General features: G+C 53.1%; 2 protein-coding genes across 10 annotated transcripts in view; one reads left to right on the top strand and one right to left on the bottom strand.

The window, feature by feature from the left end:
- The window catches only part of OXNAD1 (oxidoreductase NAD binding domain containing 1), a 61861-nt gene extending 38449 nt beyond the window's left edge, over positions 1-23412 (top strand). For 3 of the 5 annotated variants that reach the window (XM_062215089.1, XM_062215079.1, XM_062215107.1), the window contains 3 exons: positions 5409-5651; positions 6418-6526; positions 7175-7727. In XM_062215089.1, coding sequence (XP_062071073.1) covers positions 5409-5651; positions 6418-6526; positions 7175-7329 — 507 coding nt within the window. In that variant the 3' untranslated portion in view covers positions 7330-7727. Of the gene's footprint in view, positions 1-5408; positions 5652-6417; positions 6527-7174; positions 7728-17406 lie in introns of those variants that run through there. The other 2 variants (XM_062215115.1, XM_062215098.1) reach the window with 2 other exon arrangements.
- RFTN1 (raftlin, lipid raft linker 1) overlaps positions 23398-25838 on the bottom strand; it is a 225564-nt gene continuing 223123 nt past the window's right edge. For all 5 annotated transcript variants that reach the window (XM_062215040.1, XM_062215057.1, XM_062215030.1 and 2 more), the window contains exon 10: positions 23398-24642. In XM_062215040.1, coding sequence (XP_062071024.1) covers positions 24268-24642 — 375 coding nt within the window. In that variant the 3' untranslated portion in view covers positions 23398-24267. The remainder of the gene's footprint in view (positions 24643-25838) is intronic.

Consider the following 25838-nt stretch of genomic DNA (forward strand, 5'->3'; position numbering starts at 1 on the left):
AGAAAATATTCGCAAATCAGATATCCAACAAAAGACTTATATCCAGAATATATAAAAAATTCAACAAAAAGAAAACAAGCAACATTTTTTTTTAGATTTATTTTATTTATTTGAAATGCAGAGTTACAGGGAGGGAGAGTGGGAGAGAGAGAGACAGAGATATCCGTCTCCTATCTGCTGATTCACTTCCCGAATGGCTGCAACAGCCAGGGCTGGGCCAGGCTGAAGCCAGGAGCCAGGAAACTCCTCCGGGTCTCCCACCTGGGTGCAAGGGCCCAAGCACTTGATCTGTCCTTGGCTGCTTTCCCAGGCACATTAGCCAGGAGCTGAATTGGAAGTGGAGCAACCAGGACTTGAACCAGCACCCATATGGGATGCTGGTGCTGCAGGCGGCAGCTCAACCTGCTACACCACGATGCTGGCTCCAACAACAACATTTTTTTAAATGACCAAAGGTTTGAATAGACACTTCATTAAAAAGGTTGTGAGGACAAATCAGCAAAGATGTGCAACATCATTAATCGTTAGAAAAAAAACAGATTAAAACTATTTGGAGTGGGCTGGTGTATCCCACTACATTAGAATGGCTAAAATTAAAAATATTGACAGTACCAAGTGCCAACAAAGATACAGAGCAGCTGGACTCCTCATATCTTGCTAGTGGGAATGCCACGTCATATAGCCATTCTGGAATATCTGTTGCAGTTGTGTATAAACTTAAACATGTACTTATTGTATGACTCAGCAGTACCACTTCCTAGTATTGTTATCATAAGATAACATAATATAAGCATTTACGGAAATTCCGTTTATAATTATCAAAACCTAGAGAGAACTCCTGTCCCTCAACAGGTGAATGATGAATAAATTCTGATGCATTCATCCAGCGAACTATTCAGCAATAAAAAGGGATTCCTTGTTGATGCAGACAAAAACCTGGGTGAATCTCGAAGTCTGTGTTGAGTGAAAGAAGACACAGTATGGGGCCAGCGCTGTGGCATGGCAGGTAAAGCTGCCACCTGAGGTGCCAGCATCCCATATGGATGCCAGTCCAAGTCCTGACTGCTCTACTTCCAATCCAGCTCTCTGCTGTGGCCTGGGAAAGCAGTGGAAGATGGCCCAAGTCCTTGGGCCTCTGCACCTGTGTGGGAGACCCAGAGGAGGCTCCTGGCTCCTGGCTTCGGATCGGTGCAGCTCTAGCCATTGCGGCCATCTGGAGAGTGAACCACTGGAAGGAAGACCTCTCTCTCTCTCTCTCTCACTCTCTCACTCTCTCTCTCTGTCTCTCTGTCTCTCTGCCTCTGCCTTTTAAATAAATCTTGAAGAAGAAGAAGAAGAAGACACAGTCACAGAAGGTTCCACAGTGTAGACTCCCATGTATGTCACATTCTGCACGACAGGAAGGTAGTGACGGCCACTGGTCACTGGTTGGCAGGTGAGGTAGGGAAGGATGCGAGCATGAAGAGAAGGCAGAGGGAGGATCCTGGGGTGATGAGACTGTTCTGTGTCTTGATTTTGATGCTAGTTACGTAAATCTTTGTATGTGACAACATTCATAGTACTATGCACCAAAAGGGGAAAAAATGTTTTATCAAGAGAATTTAAGACAAATTTTTTAAAAGCCCGTAGGGGCAGAAACATGTGTTCTTCCGCATGTGCACTTTGCGTGTGTTCGGGGCAGCCCCCAGGCGCCTGCCGTGGCATTTCCATTGTCAGTGTGTCCCCTCACATCCTCACCCTCCAGCCTTCTGAGCCTCCTTTACTGTAGCCTTAGCTGCTTCATTCCTTTGTAAATTCTCTGTGGATCTGCACCCCGTGGCCGGCTCTAGGCTGCTCTCTGAGTCTCTAGAATATGCCACTGGGTGGGATCAACAAGGCGTCCCTGTGTCCTTGCTCAGCATTGACATCAGCGTAGCCATCGCGGCTCCCAGCGTCATGGGCTCCCTCTGAGCGTCCCGCGTGACCTGGCCTGGTCCTTGTCCACAGCCCCCTGTGAGGTTCAGCCTCATTGGCTTTTCAGTGAAGGAGCGTGCGCTCAGAGGCTGCGGAAGACCTCAGAGTGGCAGCGCCTGAGCGCACATCCTAATTGCGGTGCCTGCTCGCCTCTCCCAGTGGGAGCTGCTGCAGTGGCTTTTCTGAAGTCAGGGTTTTCTTGGAACCATGTTCAGATGGCTGTTTTCCTCCTGAGTGTCTGCCTTATTAAGCTATTAGAGTGGACAATGGAGGCCACGTGAGTGTCTGGGTGGCAGCAGGCCGCTCCGCTGAGACGTGGACTCAAGAGCCATAAACATCTTCCTCTATTGGATCTGCTTTGGCTCGGGCTCCTGGCAGGGTAAAGGGCTCCAGACAGCTATTGTGTGCTCGGCTCCAGTAGCTGTGCAAAGGGTGTTTAGTTCACAAGTAGAAAATCTATACCCAGATTAGCTACATTGCTGTGTAACTGAAGGGAATGTCCTTTTGCTCACTTCCATATGACACTCCGCTGTGCTTCGACTGTTCCTGCGACCCTGGCAGCTTTTGTTGACCAGCAGGAGACAGAAGTGGCTGTCAATGCTTTCCAGATGCTAGCAGATGAGAAGACAGATCTGCGGAAGGTGGCTTTGCCACCAAGAGAAGACCAGCTTCTTGAGTATTATCTTTCCCTGGGGCACGTTTTCGTGCCGGCTTTCGGGTTGAAAATCCTCTGGTTTCTAAGAACAATAGCGCCAGCTTCCTCGGCTGTCATCACTCAGCAGGCCAAGGGTGGCCACTGGAGAAAATGACTTCTCTATGATTTCCGGTCCATTTTTCTCTCAGGTTCTTAGAGGTAAAGAGGTGTACAGGCAAGCAAGAGAATTGGGCAGAGCCTCTTGGATCCTGGCCTGCTTTCGAGACTTGAAAGGACGGAGCGTCGTAAAGCACTTGGGGAGCCGCAGCCAGTGTGGCCCCTCCTCCGCATCAGTGATCCCGACTGCTCACTCCTTTTGTCAAGAACGGACGCCCACCTGCCACCATTCATGTACAATCTCCCATACGTTGAAAATAATTCGGACTTTTTCCCTCTTAGAGAAAAAATTTCCATTCATTTAAGAGTTCTTTACCAAAAAGGGCCTGTTTTGTCAATATAAATAGTTTTCTTTTTCTCTAATTCATCTTTAAGTTGTGGAGCCCCAACTTAGATTCTTATTCAAAAGCACTTACTGCTTGCCTGCCGAGAGTTTGGTCTTAAAAAGCATGATATGTTCTTTTTTTTTTTTTTTTTAAGTATTTTATTTACTTGAAAGGTGGAGAGACAGAGCAAGCTTCCATCCTCTGGTTTACTCCCCAAATGGCTGCAATGACTGAGGTTAAGGCAGGCTGAAGCCAGGAGCTTCTTCCGGGTTTGTCACGTGGATGCAGGGACCCAAGCACTTGGGCCATCCTCCAGTGCTTTCCCAGGTGCATCAGCAGGGAGTGGATTAGAAGTGGAGCAGCCAGGGCTCTAACTGGTGCCCATATGATTTGTAGGCATTGCAGGTGGCGCCTTAGCCACCCACTATGCCACAACACCAGCCCCACGATATGTTCTTATTTCTTAGAGGGGAGTCACTGAGTTGATTTGTGCCAGGAATGTGTGATGGGACAAATGTATGCTCTTGATATGAACGTCTGTTCTGGATTCTGCTTTTTAGCAACAGGGAAGGAGGCAGCACTCACTGCACTTTCTCCTCCATGACAGCAGCAGTGGCCCCTGTTCCCACTGGTAGAGAGCCTGCCCGCAGGGAGTTTCCCCCGCTGTGTGCCTCTGGATGCCGAGCTCAGCCCTCTTGGCCGGGCAGGGCAGGCCTGTTACCATTTTCCAGGTGACTCACAGAGGCTCAGAGAAGTTAAGAGGCCTGTGATGGAAATTCAGTCTTAATGACTCCTAGATGAATATATTTTTCTCCAAAATGAGGTATTCCCAACCCTATCTGATCTAGTGGCCCTTTTCTAGAACTATCCTGAAATGAAATTCATAATTAATGGAATGAATACATAAAAGTGTAAAAAAAAAAATTCTCTTCACTGTAATTAGCAGAAAAGAGAACTGCCAGACAGTGATGTGTGGTCAAGGAGTCCGTGTTTTGCTAGATGGGGGTGGGCTTCTGTTACATAGAAGTCGGCCTGAGACTATCAGCCCTCTGCTACCTGGATCACCCCCAGCACAGCCTCCGTGTGCCGCTGCCTCGCCCACCTATGTGGCTGACACCTGGGGTGTGCATTTCCATTTCAGTGAAGGTCTGGATGCAACAATGCAGTCCATCTGTATGGTGGCCACCTTCTGGAAACGGCAGGTCTCTGCCAAAGGTGGCCTGAGTTTCTGTATAGGATGCGCGAGGATCTGATCTTCCATGCCGTGAACACCCCATGAGCCCTTCGGGGGTCACTGCGCAGGACAGTCCTGTGCGTTACAAGTCATGGTGTGCTGGTAGCCCGGCTCCGAAAAAGAATGCCCTTGTTCGCATCATTTGCTGCTTTCTGTGCCGTACATACCACCAACGTGGCTGATTCCAAGCACCTGGAGTTACTAGCTCACAACATTACTACAGATAGAACTGTCAGCTTAGCAGGTGCCAGTTCCTGGACAGCACTAGTTTTGTAGGATGGCTACAACTCTGCTCCTGCCCCCTAAATGCCACTTGAGTTCCCCATATCATTGTGACAGCAACAGAATGTCACCACAAGTTTGTAGTTCCCTCGCTTCCAACCCCCACCTCCAAACACCACGAACAGGGTGGCCCCACCGGGATCCAGCGCGTCAGTTGTGATGGTGTTTCTGGGGCAGGTGACCTCAGCAAATACGTGTTTTCCCTGGCAGGTCTGGGCGATACCCACCCCCTGGGGTGAAGCCTTTGGCTTAGGTCTGGCTCCCGTTCTTGCTCTTCCAGAGAGAAGGGAGCAGCCCTGAGCAGGCCTGCGGTGCTGGCCTGGTGAGGGGGGCAGTAGGACGGGAGCCCCCGCTTCTCATGCCTCCCAGTCCTGACGAGCCCTCAGCAGCCAGTCCAGACGGCTGGCCCATGCTGCCTTTCTCAGCCGTGGTCAGAACCCGAGCGCACACTCAGTCAAGGACCCTGCTTCGGAGCGGTGCCCTGCCCGAATCCATTGCCCCTTTCTTCACCCCAGTCCATCACCTGAGAAGTTAACAAATGGCACAGGCACTGAAGCCGGCTTCCTTTCTTCAATGCCAGAGTGGCGGTGTGGTGCGGATCCCGAAGGTGGGGCAGCAAATGTCCTGTGCAGTGGCCAAGTGCAGTCAGTTCACAGGGCCCCAGGAAAGCTGGGAGCGAGCCATAGAAGCAGCCCTAACTGGGAGAGAGGCCGGAGGTAGGCCCGTTAGTTTCACAGAGGGAGGATATTGGATTTAAGACCACCGCTCAGAGGACTGAAGGGTCCTCTCTTTCTTCCCTCAGTGTGCACTTGATTCTGAAGTGGCGGTGAGAGTGGGTGGAGAGTTCTTCTTTGACCCTCAGCCCACAGATGCCTCCAGGAACCTCGTGTTGATTGCAGGAGGGGTTGGAATTAACCCCCTGCTTTCCATCCTGCGGCATGCAGCAGATCTCCACCGAGAGTGTGCAGACAAAGGAACTGGGTATGAGATAGGAACAGTGAAACTATTCTACAGTGCAAAAAACACCAGTGAACTCCTGTTCAAGGTAAGCGAGGGAGCCTGAGTTTTTGTGGCTGACTGTAGCAACCTTGGGTAGCGGCATTCATTGTCCAAGAAAATTTCTTCTCTGGGTTCTGTTTTCTCTGTAGAGGTTCAAGCAAAAGGCTTGGCAAGGCTTAACCATGTTCGAATGAGCTTAACCAACACATCTCAGCCAGGACAATCAAACTGCTCCCGTTGAAGAGGCACCCAGTGAAGGGACAGCACGGGGCTGGGATCTGGAGTTAGGAGAAGAGAAGTTGCATGGCCCCCCAAGATTGCCCTAGTCCAGAGACCCGGAAGCGGGCCTGGGTGTCCCAGGAGCAGGCAAGATCTGAGGGTTTGGGCCCTGCTGGGAGGATGAAACCCCCATCAGCTGCATCTGCTGAACGACCATGTTTGAAGGAGGAGGCTTTCTCTTGGGATTGCTCTGCAGCTGCAGGAGTGAACAAAAGAACAGAAACAGTTAAAAGACACAACCATGGTCAGTGAAACCGCTGCTTAATTGCCAATGCCTAAGAAAAAGGAAAAAGAAAAAACTCCCGGAGAGTTAGTAATATGCTTGTTAGCATAATCAGACTTCAGTGAAAGCCAGATAGCCCTCCGTCCCCTGGCTGCGGTGGCCTGCGAGGCTGGGAACAATGTCTCTCTGAGTAGGGAGCAAGAGCAGCACACGTGTGCAGAATGGGAGCCGAGCTTCGGCGGCCCTGCTTGCGCACATCTGTTTTGATTTTTTAAAATCGTAGTGTGACCAGATCTGTTTGGCATTTCAGAAAAATATCCTCAATTTGGTAAATGAATTTCCTGGGAAGATTGCATGCAGTTTGCATGTTACAAAACAGACTACGCAAATCAGTGCAGAACTCAAGCCCTACATCACGGGTGAGTCCCCTAGAGGTATCTGGACTGTCTCTGGGCAGCCATTGGATGGACACGCCGGTTGGTTGCGTGTAGATGCCCTGTTTTTGGGAGTAGCTGGCTGGGCAGGGCCCTACCTGGGGAATTGGGAGATGATTCATCCTGGAAGAATAATGAGATCTGTAGTTGGGTTTACTTACTATACACTGATTTCCTACTGCCCATATAAAAAGTTCATTTTCTAAATTGTTTCAGTGGCCTTTGCCACATCACTAGAGGATGCGCACAGGATTTAGGTTTCAGCTGTGGCTGGGTCAATTCCATTTGCCACTAATGATCATTTAAATTACTCATCATTTCCCCTGTTTGGAAGGACTTTTACGCACACGGGTTATTTGCAGAAGGCCATTTGGCATCTTCCCCCGAAGTCCAGTAAGTTTGCCGGCTCCTCTGAAGAGTGCACCACAGAGTGGCTTCCCTCTTTGCTCGCCAGGGTCAGGAAGCCGGAGGTGCACCGCGCTTGTGTCTGGGCCCGGGTGCCAGCGGCTCAAGGCCAGACTCGTGGAGCTTGGGTTTCTGCACACGGCCACCGCTGCTGAGTTGCGTTTCGTCTCTCCTCACTTCAGAATACAAACGCATCTGGCTGAATTCAGTGTTGTGTTTTTTTGGTAGAAGGAAGAATAACGGAGGAGGAGCTAAGAGACCATATTTCCAGAGAGACTTTGTTCTACATTTGCGGCCCACCTCCGATGACGGACTTTTTCTCCAGGCACCTGGAAGATAGCCACGTTCCCAGAGAACACATTCGCTTTGAGAAGTGGTGGTAGGGCGCGTCCAGGCCTGCACGACAAGGAGGTGAGCCACACTCGGGATAGCTGGAGCCGTTCTGTCGTGTGTGGCAGGCTGCATTTCCCTCTCCCTGAGCTGTCTCATTTTTTACGGCTGCAAACTACGAGAGCTTCTGGGGAGTGACAGAAAAGCCGCCGGCAGGCTTCCTGCAAAGGCTTCGTGGATCAGACTGTTTTCTACCATACTGACTGTCTTATTACTAACCATTTCTCTCGTGGTGGATCATGAATTGATCGGCATAGCACTTTCTTTTGCAAGGTACACACTTAGGTTGAATCATGGGAAAATGGGGCTCTGTGAAGGAAGTGTAGCCATCTTTGAATTATCTGACAACAATTCATCTATCTGTGTTCAATAAACTTACAATTGAAGGACATTCTTTAGCAATTTTGCTCTGGAAAGTCTTTGTACGTGACACCTCTCTTGCCCATGTCCTGCAGCCTGATTGATCTGGACATCCAAGTTGAGTTTGGAAGTGGGAAGTCGTTAGGAAAACTGCAATCGGGAGTTAGCTAGCCAGCGTTTTTGCTTTCTTGTTAAAGAATAGCCTAGGTCCGCATCCTGCATGGTTGTTAGCTTCTTCCCCAGTGAAACCATCCAGTGTTTGGCTGCCTGCCCTAACGCCGCAGGAGGGGCCTCTGCCGGGGACAGAGACGCTGGGGGCTGTTGTGTTCTGTGTGGAATCCGCCTTCGGGGCCGGCCGGCTGTGGAACGGTGCTGAAGACTGCTGAGGGGCTCTGGAGCTGTTTCCAGATCTTGCTTCTCTGCTTGTCGTTCCATTCCTTTGCCAGGTTTGTCTTTGGCACCACATGCTCGTTGAATGACTGAAAGAAAGCAGCTAAGTCTGGGGTTGGGAGGCAGGCCCTGGGGTGACAGCAGGAAGGGTGGCGCCTCATCCCGAGGCTGCTATGTCGAAAGTGCGAGAAAGCTGACTAGGGCTCATCTGTGTGTGTTTGGTTTTAAAAATCCAAGAAAGTTCTGGGCTGGTCAGGGCCGGGCCCCTCTTTATCTAACGAGCTCAGGCCCAAAGCTGCCTGCTCGGGGAGCACTGGAAGGTGACAGGAACCTTGAGGAAGGACAGGCGCTGGCTGCTCAGCCAGGCCCCGGTGCAGTCTGTCTGGAGCTGAAGAAAGGAGACAGGCTGCCCTTTCTAAACCTCTGTGTGGCTGCAGCCTCCCAGGATGCGGGGGCCTGGCATGCAGTGGCTGACAGGACCTGGCCTCTGCCTGACCCAAGTCGCGGGAAGCAGCTTGTTAGCTGCGTTCACGGTGGATTTGAGGTCAGTGGGACGAAGGGAAAGGCCGGCGACCTGGTGGGAGGGTCACAGTCCACAGTTAATTCACCAAAGTGACCATGAGCGTTTTAGGTGAGGGGAACCCCGACTTGTGGATGGGCCCCTGTGTCCAGACGGGGGCTTGGCGCTCAGGAAGCACAGGAGGAAGGCCCAGCCTGGGGTCGAGGTGAGGGGACTGATTCAGTGCAGCATGCCGTGGACAGAGGGAGGTGCTGTGTTGTGTGTCTGCTGTCGTCAGGGGGACCACCTGTCCTGGAGACCCCAGCTCTGCCTGCCACCCTGCTGGTGACCACTGCCTCCATCTGGGCTGCTGACATGGCCCAGGCCGTGCCCTTTGCCCGGAGTGTTGCTTTGTTCAGCTCTGGCACTCCGGTGCCGAGAGCTGAGCAGCTTTTTTTCAGCTGGCCCAGAATTCCCTGTTCCCTTTGCCTCAGGCCAGGGCAGACCTCTTTGCCACTCAAATCAAGCTAATGTCAGGGTGGTTGGGAATTTGTAGTGTTGCGCTGCCACGCTGTGTAGATGAGCGAGCCCTCGAGTTAGGCTGCCTGGGTTCAGATCTCCGCTCTGGCGCTTACTGTGTAGGTGACCCTGAGCGAGTGCCTTGCTGCTTGCTGCCCTATGTAAGATTACACCCTAACAGCTGCACGTAGCAGGGCACAGTGCTGCTGCCGGCCTCCCGGGCTGTGTGTGGGTTAGGTGGGCTCACGTGTCAGGTGCTTAGCAGAGCACAGAGCGAGTGTGTTGTCAGTGTGTTTGCTACTGCTCCTCCTGCTCGGGAAGGGGTTCAGGAGCCTGGGTAGCTCGCCTTTACGTAGCACTGGGCTGGTACGTACCAGCTACACCATCAGTATTTCCTGCCAAGCTAGAAGCTAGTGAGCTGGCCCAGAGGACTTGTGAAGGGTCCTTCTGACCCTATGAATGTGTGGGAATATTTCTTCTTGTGACGCAAAACCCTTTCACGGTTTACTCCAGGGAGTAGGTTGATCTGATAGGTGAGTCCTTTTCAAATTTCAAGTGTTGGTGGGAGCACCAGTGCTCACCAGAAGATGGAGCAGCCACCTGGCCATCCCGATAGTTTCCTATGAACGGTGTCCCCTGCAAAGCATGGGGCGCCTCATCTCCAACAGGGCGACTGAAGGCGGCTGTGGAGCCCTGCGCGGGGGCTGTGCCCGGGACCCAGGCTCTAGGCCGCAGTGCCCACAGAGACTCGTGTTTGAACTGCCACACAGTCATCACCCGCCCTCGATGACGGTCACTAATTTGTTTTCGCCTGCTCTCAACTTCCTTGTGTTGAGTGGCGTTGTCTCGTCTTGCCAGGGTGTGTCTCTAACAGACGCATCACCTCAGCAGGCCACAGTGTCGCTGTGGTTCTCAACACGGGTAGCAGTGATTCCTTGGTGTCTCGTCCAAGGCCCTTCTGGAGACCTCGCGGTCTCCAAGGTTCCCGTGTGGCAGCAGGTTGCTAAGTCTTGTCCGTTTCTCCTAGTCACTGGCACCTCTCCCCCGGCAGACACGTGTGGACACGCTCTCAAGACACGTTAGTTGAATACCAGCATGTCTGTCCTCTAGCCTTTCTCACATTTTGAACCTGGCTTCCTGTATCCTTGGGGTGTCACGTAACACGATCTCCCATCTTCTGTGCTTCATGGAAACTGGTAATCAGATGCAGACTGTATTTAGACGCAGACACGAGCTTTATTTGTTCGCGAGAGTCCATTATGGAGCGATGTGGCCTTCCTGTTGCCTCACAGGAGACACACAGTGTCAGGCCCACTCTGAACGCCGCATCAGCTCCCATCAGCCTGGGCCTTCCAGCAGAAAGCTCTCTGCCGTCCTTTCATCTCGTTATCTTAGCCATCACTACCTTTATCTGTTATTTCATTAAGGATTAATTGCCCGCTTCAGCATTCTTCCTGCATTTATTGTCCATGATTCTTCTTTAAGGAACGCTCCCTCATTAGCTGTGGTTACCCAGCAGTGAGTCGGTACAGAAAGGCAGGGCCAGCGCTGGCGCCTTTCCCTTATTTATCAATGAGCGTACTCTGAATGGCTGCGTGGCGACCTCCAGGCGAGCTCTTTCTCAAGCACCGCCGTGGGCGCGTGGCTTTTTATTCATTGGCTTGTTTTTCCCCGTGGCACTCGATGTTCTGATGTTCAGATGTTCTGTGCCTGGGCCACACCAAGACACGGGGTTGGCGAGGCTTGGGGGCTTCTAAGAAGTGCCAGAAGTGCTCTGATACACCGGGAAGAGGAAAAGCGGAGCGTGGTGTCAGGAAGCCACACGAGGAGAGCACTCAAGGAGGATGGGCTGGTTAACGGGGACGTGCTCAGACAGAGCAAGAGAGCTGTGTCTGCTGAGGCCGTGGACTCGGCACGTGGAAGGCCACGGGTGACCCTGAGGAGATGGGTGGGAATGAAGACAGGACTGAAGGGCCAGCATCGCGGCACAGCAGGGAAAGCTGCCTTCTGCGATGCAGGCGCCCCAAATGGGCGCCGGTTTGTGTCCCGGCTGCTCCACTTCTGATCCAGCTCCCCACTAATGGCCTGGAAAAAGTGGCAGAGGACGGCCCACGTCCTTCGGCCCCTGCCACCCACGTAGGAGACCTGGATTTAGTTCCTGGCTTCCGCTGGGCCCGGCCCAGCGCTGGCCATTGCAGCCTTCTGGGGAGTGAAGCAGCAGATGGAATCTCTCTCTGTCTTCTCTCTCTCTAACTCTTTCAAATAAATAAATAAATAAATCTTTTATAAAAGAAAACACAAGAGTGAGTCTAGGAACAATAGGGAGAAAAGAGATGGTAACAAGTGAGTATACACAATAGTTTCAAAGCGTTTACTACAGAGGGAAGGAGAGCAGTGCATTTAGCTGGAAAGGGAAGTGCAGCCATCAAAACGCCGTTTCACTGGCTGATTTTTTAAACGTTTTATTTTGAAATAATTTGATATTTAGAGAAGAGTCGCAAAGACAGTTCAGGGTTTCCGTATAGCCTTCGCCAGCTCCTCCAGCTGTGCCCATCACCGTGGTATACTCATCAACACTGAGAAACTGGCAGGACAGTTAAAGCGGCGCTGCACTGTTAAGTAAGCAGGAGTTAGTTGTTTGTTCAGATGAGCGAGTGAGCAGCTTGATTGTACGGAAAAGCCTGACAGCGTCGTGCAGTGCGCGTCCACGCGGGAGGTGAGGACGTGTCCAGCGGCTGCTGACGGACGGCGCCCTGTCACTTAGCACGTTACCCTGTGCGGGCACTGAGAACAGGAAAGTAAAATCCAGAGACTGTCCTGGGGAGCAGGCTAAATGCTTTGGGAAACTATGTTTTTTCTAAGGCTAAAGAATGCTAGCAGCTATAATCCAGACAGGAGTATCTGTGTACTGTGCACTCTTCGCCACGACTGAGTGCGGAAATGCTCTGGGGCAGAATGTGCTTTTGCAACCATCCCTGGTTGAAAAGCAGCGGTATGGAGAGTGACGAGGGAGTCCCTGCTGGAACAGCATCCTGCGAGTGGCAGGATGGGCGAGGCAGTGGGGAGACGGGGAACCTGTGGGTCAGTCCGTGATAGGCAGTGTCTAGCAGGTGGGAGTCAGTGGCAAGATGGAGTTTTATGGATGGGACCATGGTGATTGGGGAGTCACCGGTGTGAGGTCCTGTGGGTGGGGGCACGGTGACTGGGGAGTCACTGGTGTGAGAGGTCCTATGGATGGGAGCACGGTGACTGGGGAGTCACTGGTGTGAGGGGTCCTGTGGGTGGAGCACGGTGACTGGGAGTCACTGGTGCGAGGGGTCCTGTGGGTGGAGCATGGTGACTGGGAGTCACTGGTGTGAGGGGTCCTGTGGGTGGAGCACGGTGACTGGGAGTCACTGGTGTGAGGGGTCCTGCGGGTGGGAGCACGGTGACTGGGAGTCACTGGTGTGAGGTCCTGTGGTGGGAGCACGATGACTGGGGGTCACTGGTGTGAGGGGTCCTGTGGGTGGAGCACGGTGACTGGGGGTCACTGGTCCCCTAGGTGGGGGTGGGAGACCACTGAGGTTATACCCACGCTCTGGGAACACCCAGGACTGCTACTACTGGGTGCATGCAAGTTGCTGGTACAAATCATGCGTGCATGCACTGTCAGCCCAAGGGCTTGTGTCTCTGGCTGAGACAGCTTTTTCTGTCTGAATGGAAAACAGCAATTTCCTTTATTCCTGGGTATTGCAGATGATCATATGCTGATAATGTAACATGAGACCATTCCTTCATTTTATTTTAAATAAAACCCAAAGAAGTTTGTATTATTTTCACCCTAGAGAAAATAGATATCCTGTCTTTAATATTACTCGTTCCTAATGTGCACAATCACCCATCAATGTGGTGAGGACGTACAGATAACTGCCAGAGATTAAGGCATGCATTTTAACGTGTTTTATGCTCAGGAATCCAAACTTTTCTAGTGCTGAGTGACTTTGTTTTTAAGATTCACTTATTTATTTGAAAGGCAGAGTGATGGAGGGAGGGACAGACAGATTTTTCCACCCACTGGTTCACTCCCCAAATGACTACAATAGTCAGGGTTGAACCAGGCCGAAACCAGGAGCCAGGAACTCCATCTTGGCCTGTGACACGAGTGACAGGAACCCATTATCTGCTGTCAGCAGTAAGCTGGGTTGTGGATTGGCAGCTCAGAGTAGCCAGGACTGGAACCAGGCACTGCACCTGGGGGTGTGAGCATCCCAAGAAGCGGTTTATCCCATCATGCCGCAGTTGCTCGTGGAGTGGCACCCTGAGGGAGCCAGGCAGCCTAACCTCGTGCCCTGTATCTCATCCCCATGTCCCGTTTTACTCTTTCTGAATAGAGTAAGATTTTGTCTATCTTTCTTTCCCTTTTTTTTTTTTTTTTTGAGAGAGAGAGAGAGAGAGAGAGAGAGAGACATCTTCCATTTGCTGGTTCACTCCCTAGATGGCCGCAACAGCCAGTGCTGGGCCAGGCTGAAGCCAGGAACTTCATCCAGGCATCCCACATGGGTGGCAGGGGTCGAAACACTTGGGCCACCTTCTGCTATTCCCAGCCCATTAGCGGGAGGTGGTGGTGGTGGGGGGTCCCAGGCCATTAGTGGGGGGTGGGAGGGTAGGGGAGAAGGGAGGCTGGATCAGAAGTGGAGCAGCCGGGGCACTATCCAGCACTCATATGGGATGCTGGCATCACAGGTGGCAGCTTGCCTTTTTTTATATATATATAAATTGCTGTACCTCACAAATATGACTAAGAAAATTAAATAACGTCAAAGGAGTGAATATGAAAGTACTGAAGTCCCTTTCTTTCCCATCCCATTCGCCTGTGCGCAGGAGCGCTTGTGTAAAGAGCTCGCTACAAAACTTTGGAGACATTTCATGCAGTATCAACCTTATGTGCAGCTACGTGTGCTTGAGTATTGCCACTATTTAAAAATTTTTTTTCATAAGATTTATTTATTGATTTGAAAGGAAAGTGACAGAGGGAGAAGCAGAGAGAGATCTTCCAAATGGCTGCAACAGCCCAGGCTGGGCCATGATGAAGCCAGGAGCCCAGAACTCTATTCTGGTCTGCCATGTGGGTGCAAGGGCCCAAGTGCTGGGCATCCCCCACTGCTTTCCCTGGCACATTAGCAGGGAGCTGGATCGGAAGCAGAGCAGGTCCTCCTGTATGGGATGCTGGTGTTGCAACTGGCAGCTTAACACACTGTACCACAGCACAGCCCCTATCTCATTCTGTTAACACACTCCAGATTGTGGATAAATACCTTAATATACTGAACAACATCTTTATCAGATGTTAGGCTGTTGTTTTTGGCTATTTGAAACAATATGGTGGTGAACAGATTTATTCATGTGATTTTTGTGCACATATTCCTGTAGAATCACTAAAGGCATTATTTCTGGATCAAAAAGAGTTCTTGCCAAATTACCCTGCAAAATGCCTAATCAGTTTTATATTCTAATAGGGTACGGAAGTGCCCATTTGTAGCCAACACTAGATGTCTTCAGTCCTTAAATAATTTTTTCCCTAATCAGTTGTATGAAATTTTAATTAATATTAATATTAATATTTTAATTAATAATATTCTGATCCATTTTAGCCATTCTGTTTTTTGAGAATGGCATATTCCTTTTGTATGTTCATTTTGATGTTTTACAAATTTGTTACTCTTTATAAAAATGAGATAAATGCTAATCCTTTGTTATGTTTTTTTTTTGACAGGCAGAGTGGACAGTGAGAGAGAGACAGAGAGAAAGGTCTTCCTTTTTCCGTTGGTTCATCCTCCAATGGCCGCCGCGGTAGGCGCGGTGCGGCCGGCGCACCGCGCCGATCCGATGGCAGGAGCCAGGTGCTTCTCCTGGTCTCCCATGGGGTGCAGGGCCCAAGCACTTGGGCCATCCTCCACTGCACTCCCTGGCCACAGCAGAGAGCTGGCCTGGAAGAGGGGCAACCGGGACAGAATCCGGTGCCCTGACCGGGACTAGAACCCGGTGTGCCGGCGCCGCAAGGCGGAGGATTAGCCTAGTGAGCTGCGGCGCCGGCCTTTTGTTATATGTTTTAAAAATATTTTCCCCAGGCTTTTCCTAGTCCCCGAATTCTCCAACTCAGTACGAGTTTTAAATTTGTGAGTCATCCAATACATCTGTCTTTTCCCTTGGCTGGCTTTATTTATTTATTTATTTATTTGACAGGTAGAGTTATAGACAGTGAGAGAGAGAGAGAGAGAGAGAACGGTCTTCCCTCCGTTGGTTCACTCCCCAATTGGCTGCATGACCAGACCTACACTGATCCAAAGCCAGGAGCCAGATGCTTCCTCCTGGTCTCCTATGTGGGTGCAGGGCCCAAGGACTTGGGCCATCCTCCACTGCACTCCCGGGCCACAGCAGAGAGCTGGACTGGATGAGGAGCAACCAGGACAGAATCCGGCGCCCCGACCTGGACTAGAACCCGGGGTGCCGGCGCCGCAGGCGGAAGATTAACCAAGTGAGCCTCGGCGCCGACCCCCTTTCCCTTGACTTTTATGGATATATTTTCTTCTGATGCTTTTACAGATTTTTAATCCACTGGAGATTAATTTTTATAGTTGATGGGGGGTGGGCATCGAATTTTCTCCATATAGCTCTCCAGTTGCCCATTGCCATTTATCGAACATTACTTATTTTTCCTAATGGTTTGAAGTGTTTCCTTTATCCCATGTTTACTTTCCACCAACACGTGGATTTTCTTTCCCACCGTGTTCCACAGATCTACAGATTTGTCCTGCTTTGATGTCACACTCTCGATTAATCTAGTTTTTTAGTACATTTTATTTTATCATCTTTTTTTAAATTTCCCAGTTAAACACAAAAAACCTGATACACAGCCATATAGCTTCGTTTTCACAGAAATATGGTAGGAAAGTGATGGGAAAATGGTATAACTCGAGAGGCCAGCAATGTGGCGTAGCGGATAAAGCTTCTGCCTGTGACGCCAGATCCTACACAGGTGCCGGTTTGTGTCCTGGCTGCTCTGCTTCCGATCCAGCTCCCTGCTCCTGGCCTGGGAAAAGCAGCAGAAGATGGCCCAAGTGCTCAGGCCCCTGCCACACACATGGAGACCTGGATGAGGCTCCTGGCTTCTGCCTGGCTTGGCCCTCACTGCTGCGGCCACTTGGGGAGTGAACCGGTGGATGGCAGATACCACTCGCTCTGACTCTATGTCTCTCCCTCTCTCTCTGTAACTCTTTCAAATTAATAAGTAAATATTAAAAAGGAAAAATAGTAACTCAAGGTTAACCGCAACTCAGGGGTAGGCTGGGTGTTGGTTCTCTGTTCTTGAGTATAGCAATACCTGGCACTTGATAAATACTATTTTCTCTCATTAGATTGTTCTATAACATTTATGTCAGACTGAATGATTCTGTCCTGTTTTACCAATATGAGAAATGACAGTGGCTTGCCCAAGGTCAAGTGGCTGGGGCGAGTGACAGATTTATTTTATTTGAAAGGCAAAGTTAGAGAGAGGTCTTTCATCCGGGGCTGGGCCAAGCTGAAACCAGGAACCAGGAGCTCCGTCTGGGTCTCCCACATAGGTGAAGGGGCCCAAGCACTTGGGTCATCCTCCACTGCTTTCCCAGGCACATTAGCAGGGAGCTGGATTGGAAATGGAGCAGCCGGGACATGAACTAGCGACTATATGGAATGTTGGCACTGCAGATGGTGGCTTAACCCGCTGCACCAGAGCACCAGCCCCTAGAACTTGGTTTTTCTTCCTGTCCTGTTAAAGGACTTTGCTCGTCATCGGCTCTTAGACCCAGGCTTGTTCCAAAATTCACGGAAGGGTTGGGTTTGCTTCCATCTTTAGACTCAGTTAACCCAAGCTCCCATCTCCAGAACATCCTAGATAAGAGAGAAGGTGTTCTGTTTCGCTCTTACCCAACATGGCCTCTTTGTTCTTAGAGATTGTAGAAGCCTAGAGAAAAAACAAAAAAGTGAGGCAGATTGGGTGTCTGTGCGGTGTGGCCAGAAGGACGTGGCGCCAGGAATGAGAGGCCTCAGCCCTCCCCGTTCTGTACCCTGCTGCCTGCGACTCCCTGCCCCCACCCCACCCCACCCCACCCCACCCCCACACCCGTCTTTCCTGGTGTCCAGTGGTAGGCCTGTGCCATCTAAGATCTGTTTAGCTTCACCATTTGTGATGGAGAAGTGGCCTTAGAGGTAAGAGGAGCTGGATGGACCATGCTGATGCCAGGTGACTGAGCAGTGTCTTCAAATATTTGATTCATTGTTGCAGTGACTGCTCTTTGCAATTTCCAGTGTGGACAGAAGAAGAAATTGGCACGGAATGAAGCAAGGGAGAAGTTTGGTTTGATGTAGGCAACTTGTGGACTGTAGTGCCGACTGAATCCTGGAGTCAGGGCCCAAGAGAAGTGGTGGAACCAGTGCACACAGTAAACACACGGAGAGCACTTCCCTGCTGGGATGTAGGGCGGACTTGACCGAGACAGGGGCCGGACCGATTGTGCTCCTGCTTCATAAAAAGGAAGCGCTTTGGACAGGCACAGCCTCAGGCTTCTGTGGACCAGACACTGGCGAGTTTGCTGACGGTTCTCTGACGAGGCTTTTGTTCTCTTCATTGAAGAATCAGCAGCGGAGGAGCCGCTCAGGATCGAAAGTTCACAGGGTTCCGTCCCGGGAAGCATTGCCGTGCTCACCCTGAGTGGTGAGATCTGTTTCCTGCCATCATGAAGCCTTGTTTAGAGGTGGGAGAAAAATCCAGATCCATGCTTGATGTAATGGATGGCGACTAACAGTACCTTTAAATAACAAGTTTGTTGTACTGCACAGTTATAGCGTGAAAACCTCCATTCACCAGTCAACTCTCAAGGGACCTTTTTATTTTCAAAGACTTATTTATTTGAAAGTCAGAGAGATCTTCCATCTGCTGGTTCACTCTCCAGATGGCTGCACTGGCCAGGGCTTGGCCAGGCTGAAGCCAGGAGTCAGTTTCTTCCAGGTGCAGGGGCTCAGACACTTGGGCCATCTTCCACTGCTTTTCCCAGGCCATCAGCAGGGAGCTGGATTGGAAATGGAGCAGCCGAGACACAAACTGACACCCATGTGGGATGCTGACGTCGCAGGCTGCGGCTTTGCCCACTACTCCACAACCAGCCCCTGACTCATGTTTTAAACCATCTCTGGATGAATGAATCCCTTCATCTCATTTGCAAGATGGCAGTCCCCGCAGCTGGCAGCCAGAGTGGTTCACTAGTGGCTCCTGGCTAAGGGCGTGGCTGTAACTGAGTCACCATTAAAAGTCATTTGGGGGCCAAACTCAGGCTCTGCCCCTCACGCCCAAGACAGTCCTCATACCCCATGCTTACCGAGGCGCCTCCCCACCACCTGCTGTTTCCCAGACTCCCCTCCTTCCAAGGATTACAGACGGTTCACCAGGTCACGAGGAAGGTACTGAAGCTTCCACTTCAGCGACTGCTGGTGGGTGTTGAACCGGCCACTGTAGCCTTGAAGACGAGCGCGTGGTAGGTTCCAGAAAAGCTCTGAGCAGCAGCAGCGTCACTGGCATGCTTGTTACACCGAGGAATGCCTCCGCTCAGGACGGTGCTCATCTGATCCTGGAAGGCGGGGCGTGTCAGTACCTCCCTTACTCCCCAGGGTCCACGTGGAGCTGCGCCCATGCCACTCTCAGGATGTCTGTGCCCTAGTCTAAGGTGCAGGCCACCAGCACCCCCCACCTGCACTACAGCATGGGCTGCTCGGTCCGTCTGTGCTCTCCCTGGGCCTGCGCACACCATTCTCACTCAGCAAAGAGACAGCCTTCTGAAATGCAAATCCGATGTTGTTTCCCCGCTTGAAACTGACCAGTGGTCACCCGTCCTCCTACACAAACACCAGAATACCCGCCAGGGCTCCCAGGCCCCTACACGGTGCGGTCTTCAGCTCCCAGCACAGTGGTAATGTCTGTGTAGTAAACGCTCCATCCTTGGTGCCCGCGTAAACAGCAGCCGGCTGCCTCGGCCAGAGGGCGGGGCTGGGGAAGCAAGGGCAGGGTCCAGAGGGCTGGCAGTCTGCAGCCCCGGGGTTCGCGCTCACTGTGGTCACAGAAGCAGGCGACAGCCAACTCAGAATCCCAGCGAGGCTTGTTGGGTCTTGTCCTCGTAGCTCAGGGCTCCAGTCTTCCCTGTTCCAAACTCTGGGAGCCAGGTACAGGCTACACAGGCGATCCTGAAGCTGCATCCATCCTTGTGTCGGGTTCGTGCGAGGGGCCGGAGCCATGCACTGGAGGCCTGCCGTGCCCTGCGTGCACAGGGCCTCCCAGCACTGCCTTCAGGGGCCCCAGCGGCAACCAGGAGTCGGTGCTGAACTTCCGCTGCACCTGTACGCCCACCCTCCTCATCCTTTCCCCTTGCCAACCCTTTCACAGCCTCCTCGAGAGCCCCAGCAGAGCAGCACGGTGCCCCCGCACTGGGTGTGGCTCAGATCGGCCGGGCTGCTGGAGTGGCGAGATTCCCTCCCGACAGGCACCGCCACAGCCAGAGCTGTGCTCCCCAGACGGTCTCTGGTTTAGATCAGGCCACGAGTAAAGATGCCGAGAGACTGACAAAGTGCATTTTGTAAGAAATAAGTCAGAACAAGCTGGGGCTTTGTTCAGTTTCGTTTTTCCTTGAAGCTGCTCCCATCAAGCGTCGTCAACCCAGGTGAAGTCTGATCAGTTTGGAGACTGGAAAAAACAGGCGAGGATTCACCTCAACTCTGCCTTGTGTTCCACAGAGACCTGTACTCAGGAAAGGAAGACCCCCTAAGTGTCACTGTAGTGTGTAGTTAAGATGGGCTGTTCTGTGCCCCATGAACAGATACACCTGCGCGCCTCTGGCACGGCACAGCAAAGGCTTAACACCCACGTCGCGCTCCATCTTCCCCACCCCGAGGCTGCTGGAGGCACAGGTCAGGTCCAGAGGTGGCTTCCAGCACATCTGCGCGGGCCCCTTGGCCTCAAGCCGCAGGTGGGCAGGCACTGCAGAAGCCCTGGTGTTGGTGAGCACCGCCAGGCATCCACTCGTGACTCACTGCTACCCCTAGTGCTGGCCGCGGGCCAGGCACTCTACCCCTGTCTTCTCACTGCCCACAGAAATGTTTCTGCTAGTTCATGCCCCAAATGTCCACAGTAGGCTGAAGCCAGGAGCTCCATCCTGGTTTTCCACGTGGGTGGCAGGAACCAAAGCACTTGGGCCATTATCTGCTGCTTCCCAGGGTGTACATTAGCAGGAGCCTGGACTCCATCCCCAGGCCCTCCGCTATGGGAGCCAGGCGTCCCAAGCGGTGGCTTAACCTGCTGATCACCCCATCACACACCCATCCACAATAACCTGATGAGGCGCCTGCCGTTAACTCCAGTCCACACCTGAGCCTGGTGTCAGGAGACGCGGAGAGATGAATCTGAAGCCGTATGAGTAGACTGTGTACAGTTCGTGTCCTAACCGGCTCCGTCCAATTCCAAAGACCCACCAGGCTTTTCCACTGCACCGAGCCCGGCGTCAGTCAGCAATACTGCTTCATTTACATAGGCCTCCGCAGGCTCTCCGTATGTCAGTTCTGTGACCTTGTGGCATGGCTGTGTGCCCTCGGAAGCATCACCTGCCTTTGCATTTGATGAGGCCTCCTCCTCCCCTTACTGCTCAGTGAGCGATGCTAAGCCCCGCCCACTGTTCTCTCCAGCCTTGGAGGTGAAGATGCTCTCCTAGGGGGAACGGGAACTCAGCCACAGCTTCCCAGGCGTCGTCAGCCCCAGCATTCCTCGCTCCTGGCACCGCCACTCTGTGACAGCTGCAGCCCCAAAGATTGTCTCCCACGCACACAAGTTGCCTCCTGCCAAACACTGCAAGTCTTTGCAGGTTTTACTGCTTATTGGGGCCTCGTCATTGCAAACAAAGGCTTTTTCCACTATGGGCAAATCACAGTAGTGCACACTAGAAATGCACACTCAAGGGGTAGGTGTTGTCGTGCAGCGGGTCAAGCCACGGCTTGGGACACCCACACCCCATATCCAAGCCCCTGGGATCAAGTCCCGCTGCCACCTCTGCCCTCAGCCAGCTTCCTGCTAAGACATCTGGGAGTCCGCAGGCGATGGCTCCCACGCGGAGTCCCTGCCACCCAGCTGAGTCCTGGCTCTGGCCCGGCCCAGCTGCAGAGATCTGGAGAGTGAACCAGAGGATGGGAGACCTGTCTCCGCCTGTCATTCTGCTTTCAAATAAATAAAAGTAAACACCCCCCCCCCCTTTTTTTTAAATGCACATGCAAGATGTTGGGATTGGGTTTTAGGTCCTTGGTTATCTGCTACTTGTAAACGGTAGCTCTTTTCACAGGGAACAAGCTGTGATTCCACTCCTAAAGGAGAGTCCGATGGCTAGTGGTTCTCCAGACTGGCCGTCCCCTGGAATGTCCCTGGAGCTTTGAGACCCCGGCGCTTACGTACGTAGCGGAGTCGGACCTAGCAACTAAGGCTCCAGCTAAGATGCCCGCAGCCCACATTGAAGAGCCTGGGCTCTGGCGCCCGACTCCAGCTTCCTGCTAACGCACACCCTGGGAGGCAGCAGATGATGGCTCGAATAACTTGGTTCCTGCTGTCTACATGGCAAGACCTGGGCTGAATTCCTGGCTCCTGGCCACCACAGGCATCAGGGAGTGAGCCGGCCAATGGGCGCTCTGCCCTCCCTTCCCTACCCCCATACCTCTCAAAAGAAACAAGTCCTGATGCCTGGTCACTCCTCATTCCTTCACAGGCTCTGGGGGTAGGACCTTGGGCATTAGAATTTTTTTGAAGTTTCCCTCAGTGACTCCAGGGGGCAGCTAATTTGAGAACCTCCACCATGGCCTGATATTTTGCTAGAATCTCCAGGGGTGCAGAGAAGCAAGGGAGAAAAAAAAACAAGACCTTCAGGAATGTTAGACTGAGACTATGACCAGATTCCCTGAGGGATGCGAATCAGCTACAGTCACCTGTAAGCTTTTTTCCCTACAGCAAATAAAACCAGTGTAAATGTCACTTAATTATTGAAAACTGTGCCCCAAGCGGAGGGGTGTAAGCTCCTCCAGCTGGGGTTGTATACAGTACTTTTCCAGCTATTGCTAACAAAATTTTTTTTAAAGTTTTGTGGGTTGTTTTTGTTTGTTTAAAAAGGGTGATGGGGGCTGGCGCTGTGGCATAGGAGGCTGAGCCTCCACCTGCAGCACTGGCATCCCATATGGGTACCGGTTCATGTCCTGGCTGCCCCTCTTCTGATCCAGCTCTCTGCTATGGCCTGGGAAAGCAGTGGAAGATGGCCCAAGTCCTTGGGCCCCTGCACCTACGTGGGAGACCCAGAAGAAGCTCTTGCCTTCGGACTGGCCCAGCTCTAGCCATTGTGGCCACTTGAGGAATGAGCCAGTGGATGGAAGACCTTTCTGTCTCTCCCTCTCAAATAAATAAATAAATAAAATCTTTAAAAAAAAAAAAAAAAAGGTGGTAAATCTTTCATCCAGTGATTATCTCCCTGAATGCCAGCCAGAGTCCGGGCTGGGCCAGAACCCCATCCTGGTCTCCCACCTGGGAGGCAGGGACCCAATTACTTGAGCTGCCTCCAGGGTGCGTGTTAGGAAACTGGATGAGAAGCAAGGCAGGACTGGAGTTAAGGCGCTGTAAGGGGTGTGGGCATCCAAGTGCCCCCAACACCCACCCCTGGCGTATTTTTTAAAGGCATATGTGCCAAGAGAGTTCTTCCTAAATAAAAATGCAGTCTGGATATTAAGCCCAGCGTACAGTTGTGGAAGATGGCCCTTCACAATAGTTTCTTTTCTTTGAACCTGGGGCCTTCTAACCTTGTAAGCTCTGAGGGTTGGAAGGCCGAGTTCATCAAGAGGTAAGGACCGTGTAATGTGGCTGTACAGGGTCTTCAAGTTCTCTTGAATGTGTCACGAACATGCCTTTAATAAAGTTGCCAACAAACAGACCTGCCTCCTTGAGGAGTTCACTTGGAAGCTTGGAAACAGGCTCAGAAACGGACGCTGGGGTTTTGCCTGTCTGCCTCCTGGGGCCTGGGAGGTGCCGGTCGGGGCCCCTTCCCTTCCCGGTGGCATCCGAATTCTCTGCACAGCTCACAGAGTCCCGCGCTGCCAGGACTCAGAAGCTCACCAACAGCGCCCACGGATCGGGGGCGGAGTCTGCTCATCAGGCCAGGCTGTGTGTCGTGGCACAGTAAACACTCATCACACACGAGGCACTAAACTCACGGATGATTTATTGCTTTAAGTAACTAAACAAGAAGGAGAAGAAACAGGATGTTGTTTTAGTCAAGACAAACAGGCGTTCTCCCCAGGGTGCGCCAGATGCGTCTACTCAAAGCCTTCACGGTACTCTCTGGACAATATCAACACGTGACAGACACGGTTACGTGGGGAACAACTTGGCCAACGATACACCGATTAAAATAGCACAGGCAGGCACCCCGGCTGGATGCCCTGAAATTGTGTTCCTAGGGTGCGCTGAATACAAAACCTTTAAAAATGTTTTTGGCATTAATACACAGAATACTCTCCCGATCGCCCTGCAGGAGCAGGTGCACACACAATTACCTCTTCATCTGCACATCACCAGTATCTACAGGACTACTTCGAGAAAAGCCGGGAGGCTGGGCGCCTCCTCTCCCCAGCGTCATGTCCTTCGGCAAAGCAGCGGGGCCTGAGGGGGTTCGAGGCTCCAGGGGTGCTTAAAAGTCACCAGGTAGCTGTGGGAAGCAGCAGGGGACGGGCACGCCCCCCCCCCGCAGGATGGGGGGGCAGCCTTGCTCTGTAGCCAGGGATGTGCACGGACTTGGCCCTGTGGGGGACACACAGGCACTGGGTGGTCCAGACCCTCCCGCGGGAGGAGCCCGGGTGGGGAACAAACCAGCTGACCTCTTGCGCCGCCACGCGGGCTGTTAAGACACTTTCTGAACGGATGCGCAGAGACCAGCACTGTCAGGGTCGCAGCCCTGGCGGGCCGGGCGAGCTCCCAGGAGGGGCCGGGCCAAGCCACAGGGTAACAGCACGCCAGGGCACACAGCTACACCGGCCGTGGGCCAGCTGGGGCAGCTGGGCCGGCTGCAGCAGAGATGCCCCGCACTCAATGTTCTTCCGCCATCGCGGGCCCTGTGGCGGCCACCTCAGCACCTGCATCAGGGTGCCCAGCGCAGCCGCCCACCGAGGCCCTGCTGTGGCCAGCGGGGCCATTCTGCACGGCCTCCCCTGGCCCCGGCCGGCCCGCAGCGGGCAGCCTGCCTCCCTCCACCTCTTGGCCGGGGACCCGCATCTGCTCAGGCGCGCGCTCGTCCTGCTGCGGGCCCGCCACGCAGTTTGCCGCGTCTCCGGCTTTGGAAAACGGATCTTCGGCCGTCTTGTCGGTTTCTCCCGCCTGCCGTTTGTCCTTGCTTCCCAGTCTCCCTTTGGACCTCCGCAGCTGTCGGCCATGCCCTTCGTCTCGGGAGAATCGCCACTGGAACTGCAAGTCAAGAGGGGAGGGGGTGAGCGAGGCGGCCTCTGGGGCTGCCCGGGCCACACCCGGACCCAGCACCCCGGGCATGCGCCGGAGCCACGGCCCAGACACCAGCCCCACCAGCCCTCAGCCGGCCACCTCGGTGCCGAGGGTCGCACTCCCTGGCTAGAGCGACCCACAGTCAATGGCTGACCCATGGGGGAGACGCTTCCTCCACCAGGCTCTGAGAGGCAGCTTCCCACGGAGCTCCAGCTGCAACCAAGCACTGCCCACGTGACAGGGGAGACCCAGGCCCCGCAGCCACTGCAGAGCTGAGCAAGAACCCAGGTCCCATCCACGTTGTCAGACGCCAGCCCACGCTGGCCAGACTTCTCAGCGACCCACAGTGCACACAGGCTCGCTCGCCCCCTTTCCCCGGCACTGGCACCGCACTGGTTCCACCCAGTGGGTACTTGACCCTCAGAGGTTCTGGGATGCCACGAGACATGGAGGGAGCCTTCGGCTCCTAGGCTGTCCGGCTGGGCTGGAGCTGGGAGCTTTTGGTGTTCCTAGCTGAGTGCTGGCGATCGTGGACACCAGTGTTGAGGCTGGGATTTAACGTAGCCTCTGGGCGTGGCTGGAGCCTGTGCCACCCAAGCTCTGAGGTCCCAGGAGCGGACGCGCTCTGCAGGCCAGGTGAGGGCTCATCCACACCACCTCCCCCCACCCCCAAGTACCTGCTTCAGCCAGCACTGCCCGGCGCTGACCTCAGCACAAGACTCAGGCCATGCGATGCTGGGTCCCGACTGCCATCCCCATGACACACAGCTACCCGACGGTGCACATCCACTGGGTCCCACCTACTCTGAGCGATGCAAACAGCGCCCCCTGCAGGGAGCTGCTGGGGGCGCTTCCAAAAGTGCCAGACCCAGGCCCGACACTGTGGCACAAGCCCCAGCCTGCAGCACCAGCATCCTGTAATGGGCACCGGTTCAAGTCCCGGCTGCTCCTCTTCCAATCCAGCTCTCTGCTATGGCCTGGGAAAGCAGCAGAAGATGTCATGTTTGTCCCAGCAACGCCTGGGGACTGTCGGCACTGAGCTGGGTGGGACGCATCTGCTTTGGAGTCACCACAGAAAAATCTGCCATGCCGAATGCATTCAAAACCGGCACCGTGTTCTGTGTCCTCAGATGGGGTCCTGGGTGAGCCCAGTGACTCCGGGT

This window comes from Lepus europaeus, chromosome 2 (genome assembly GCF_033115175.1).
Source record: "Lepus europaeus isolate LE1 chromosome 2, mLepTim1.pri, whole genome shotgun sequence".
Taxonomy (NCBI): domain Eukaryota; kingdom Metazoa; phylum Chordata; class Mammalia; order Lagomorpha; family Leporidae; genus Lepus; species Lepus europaeus.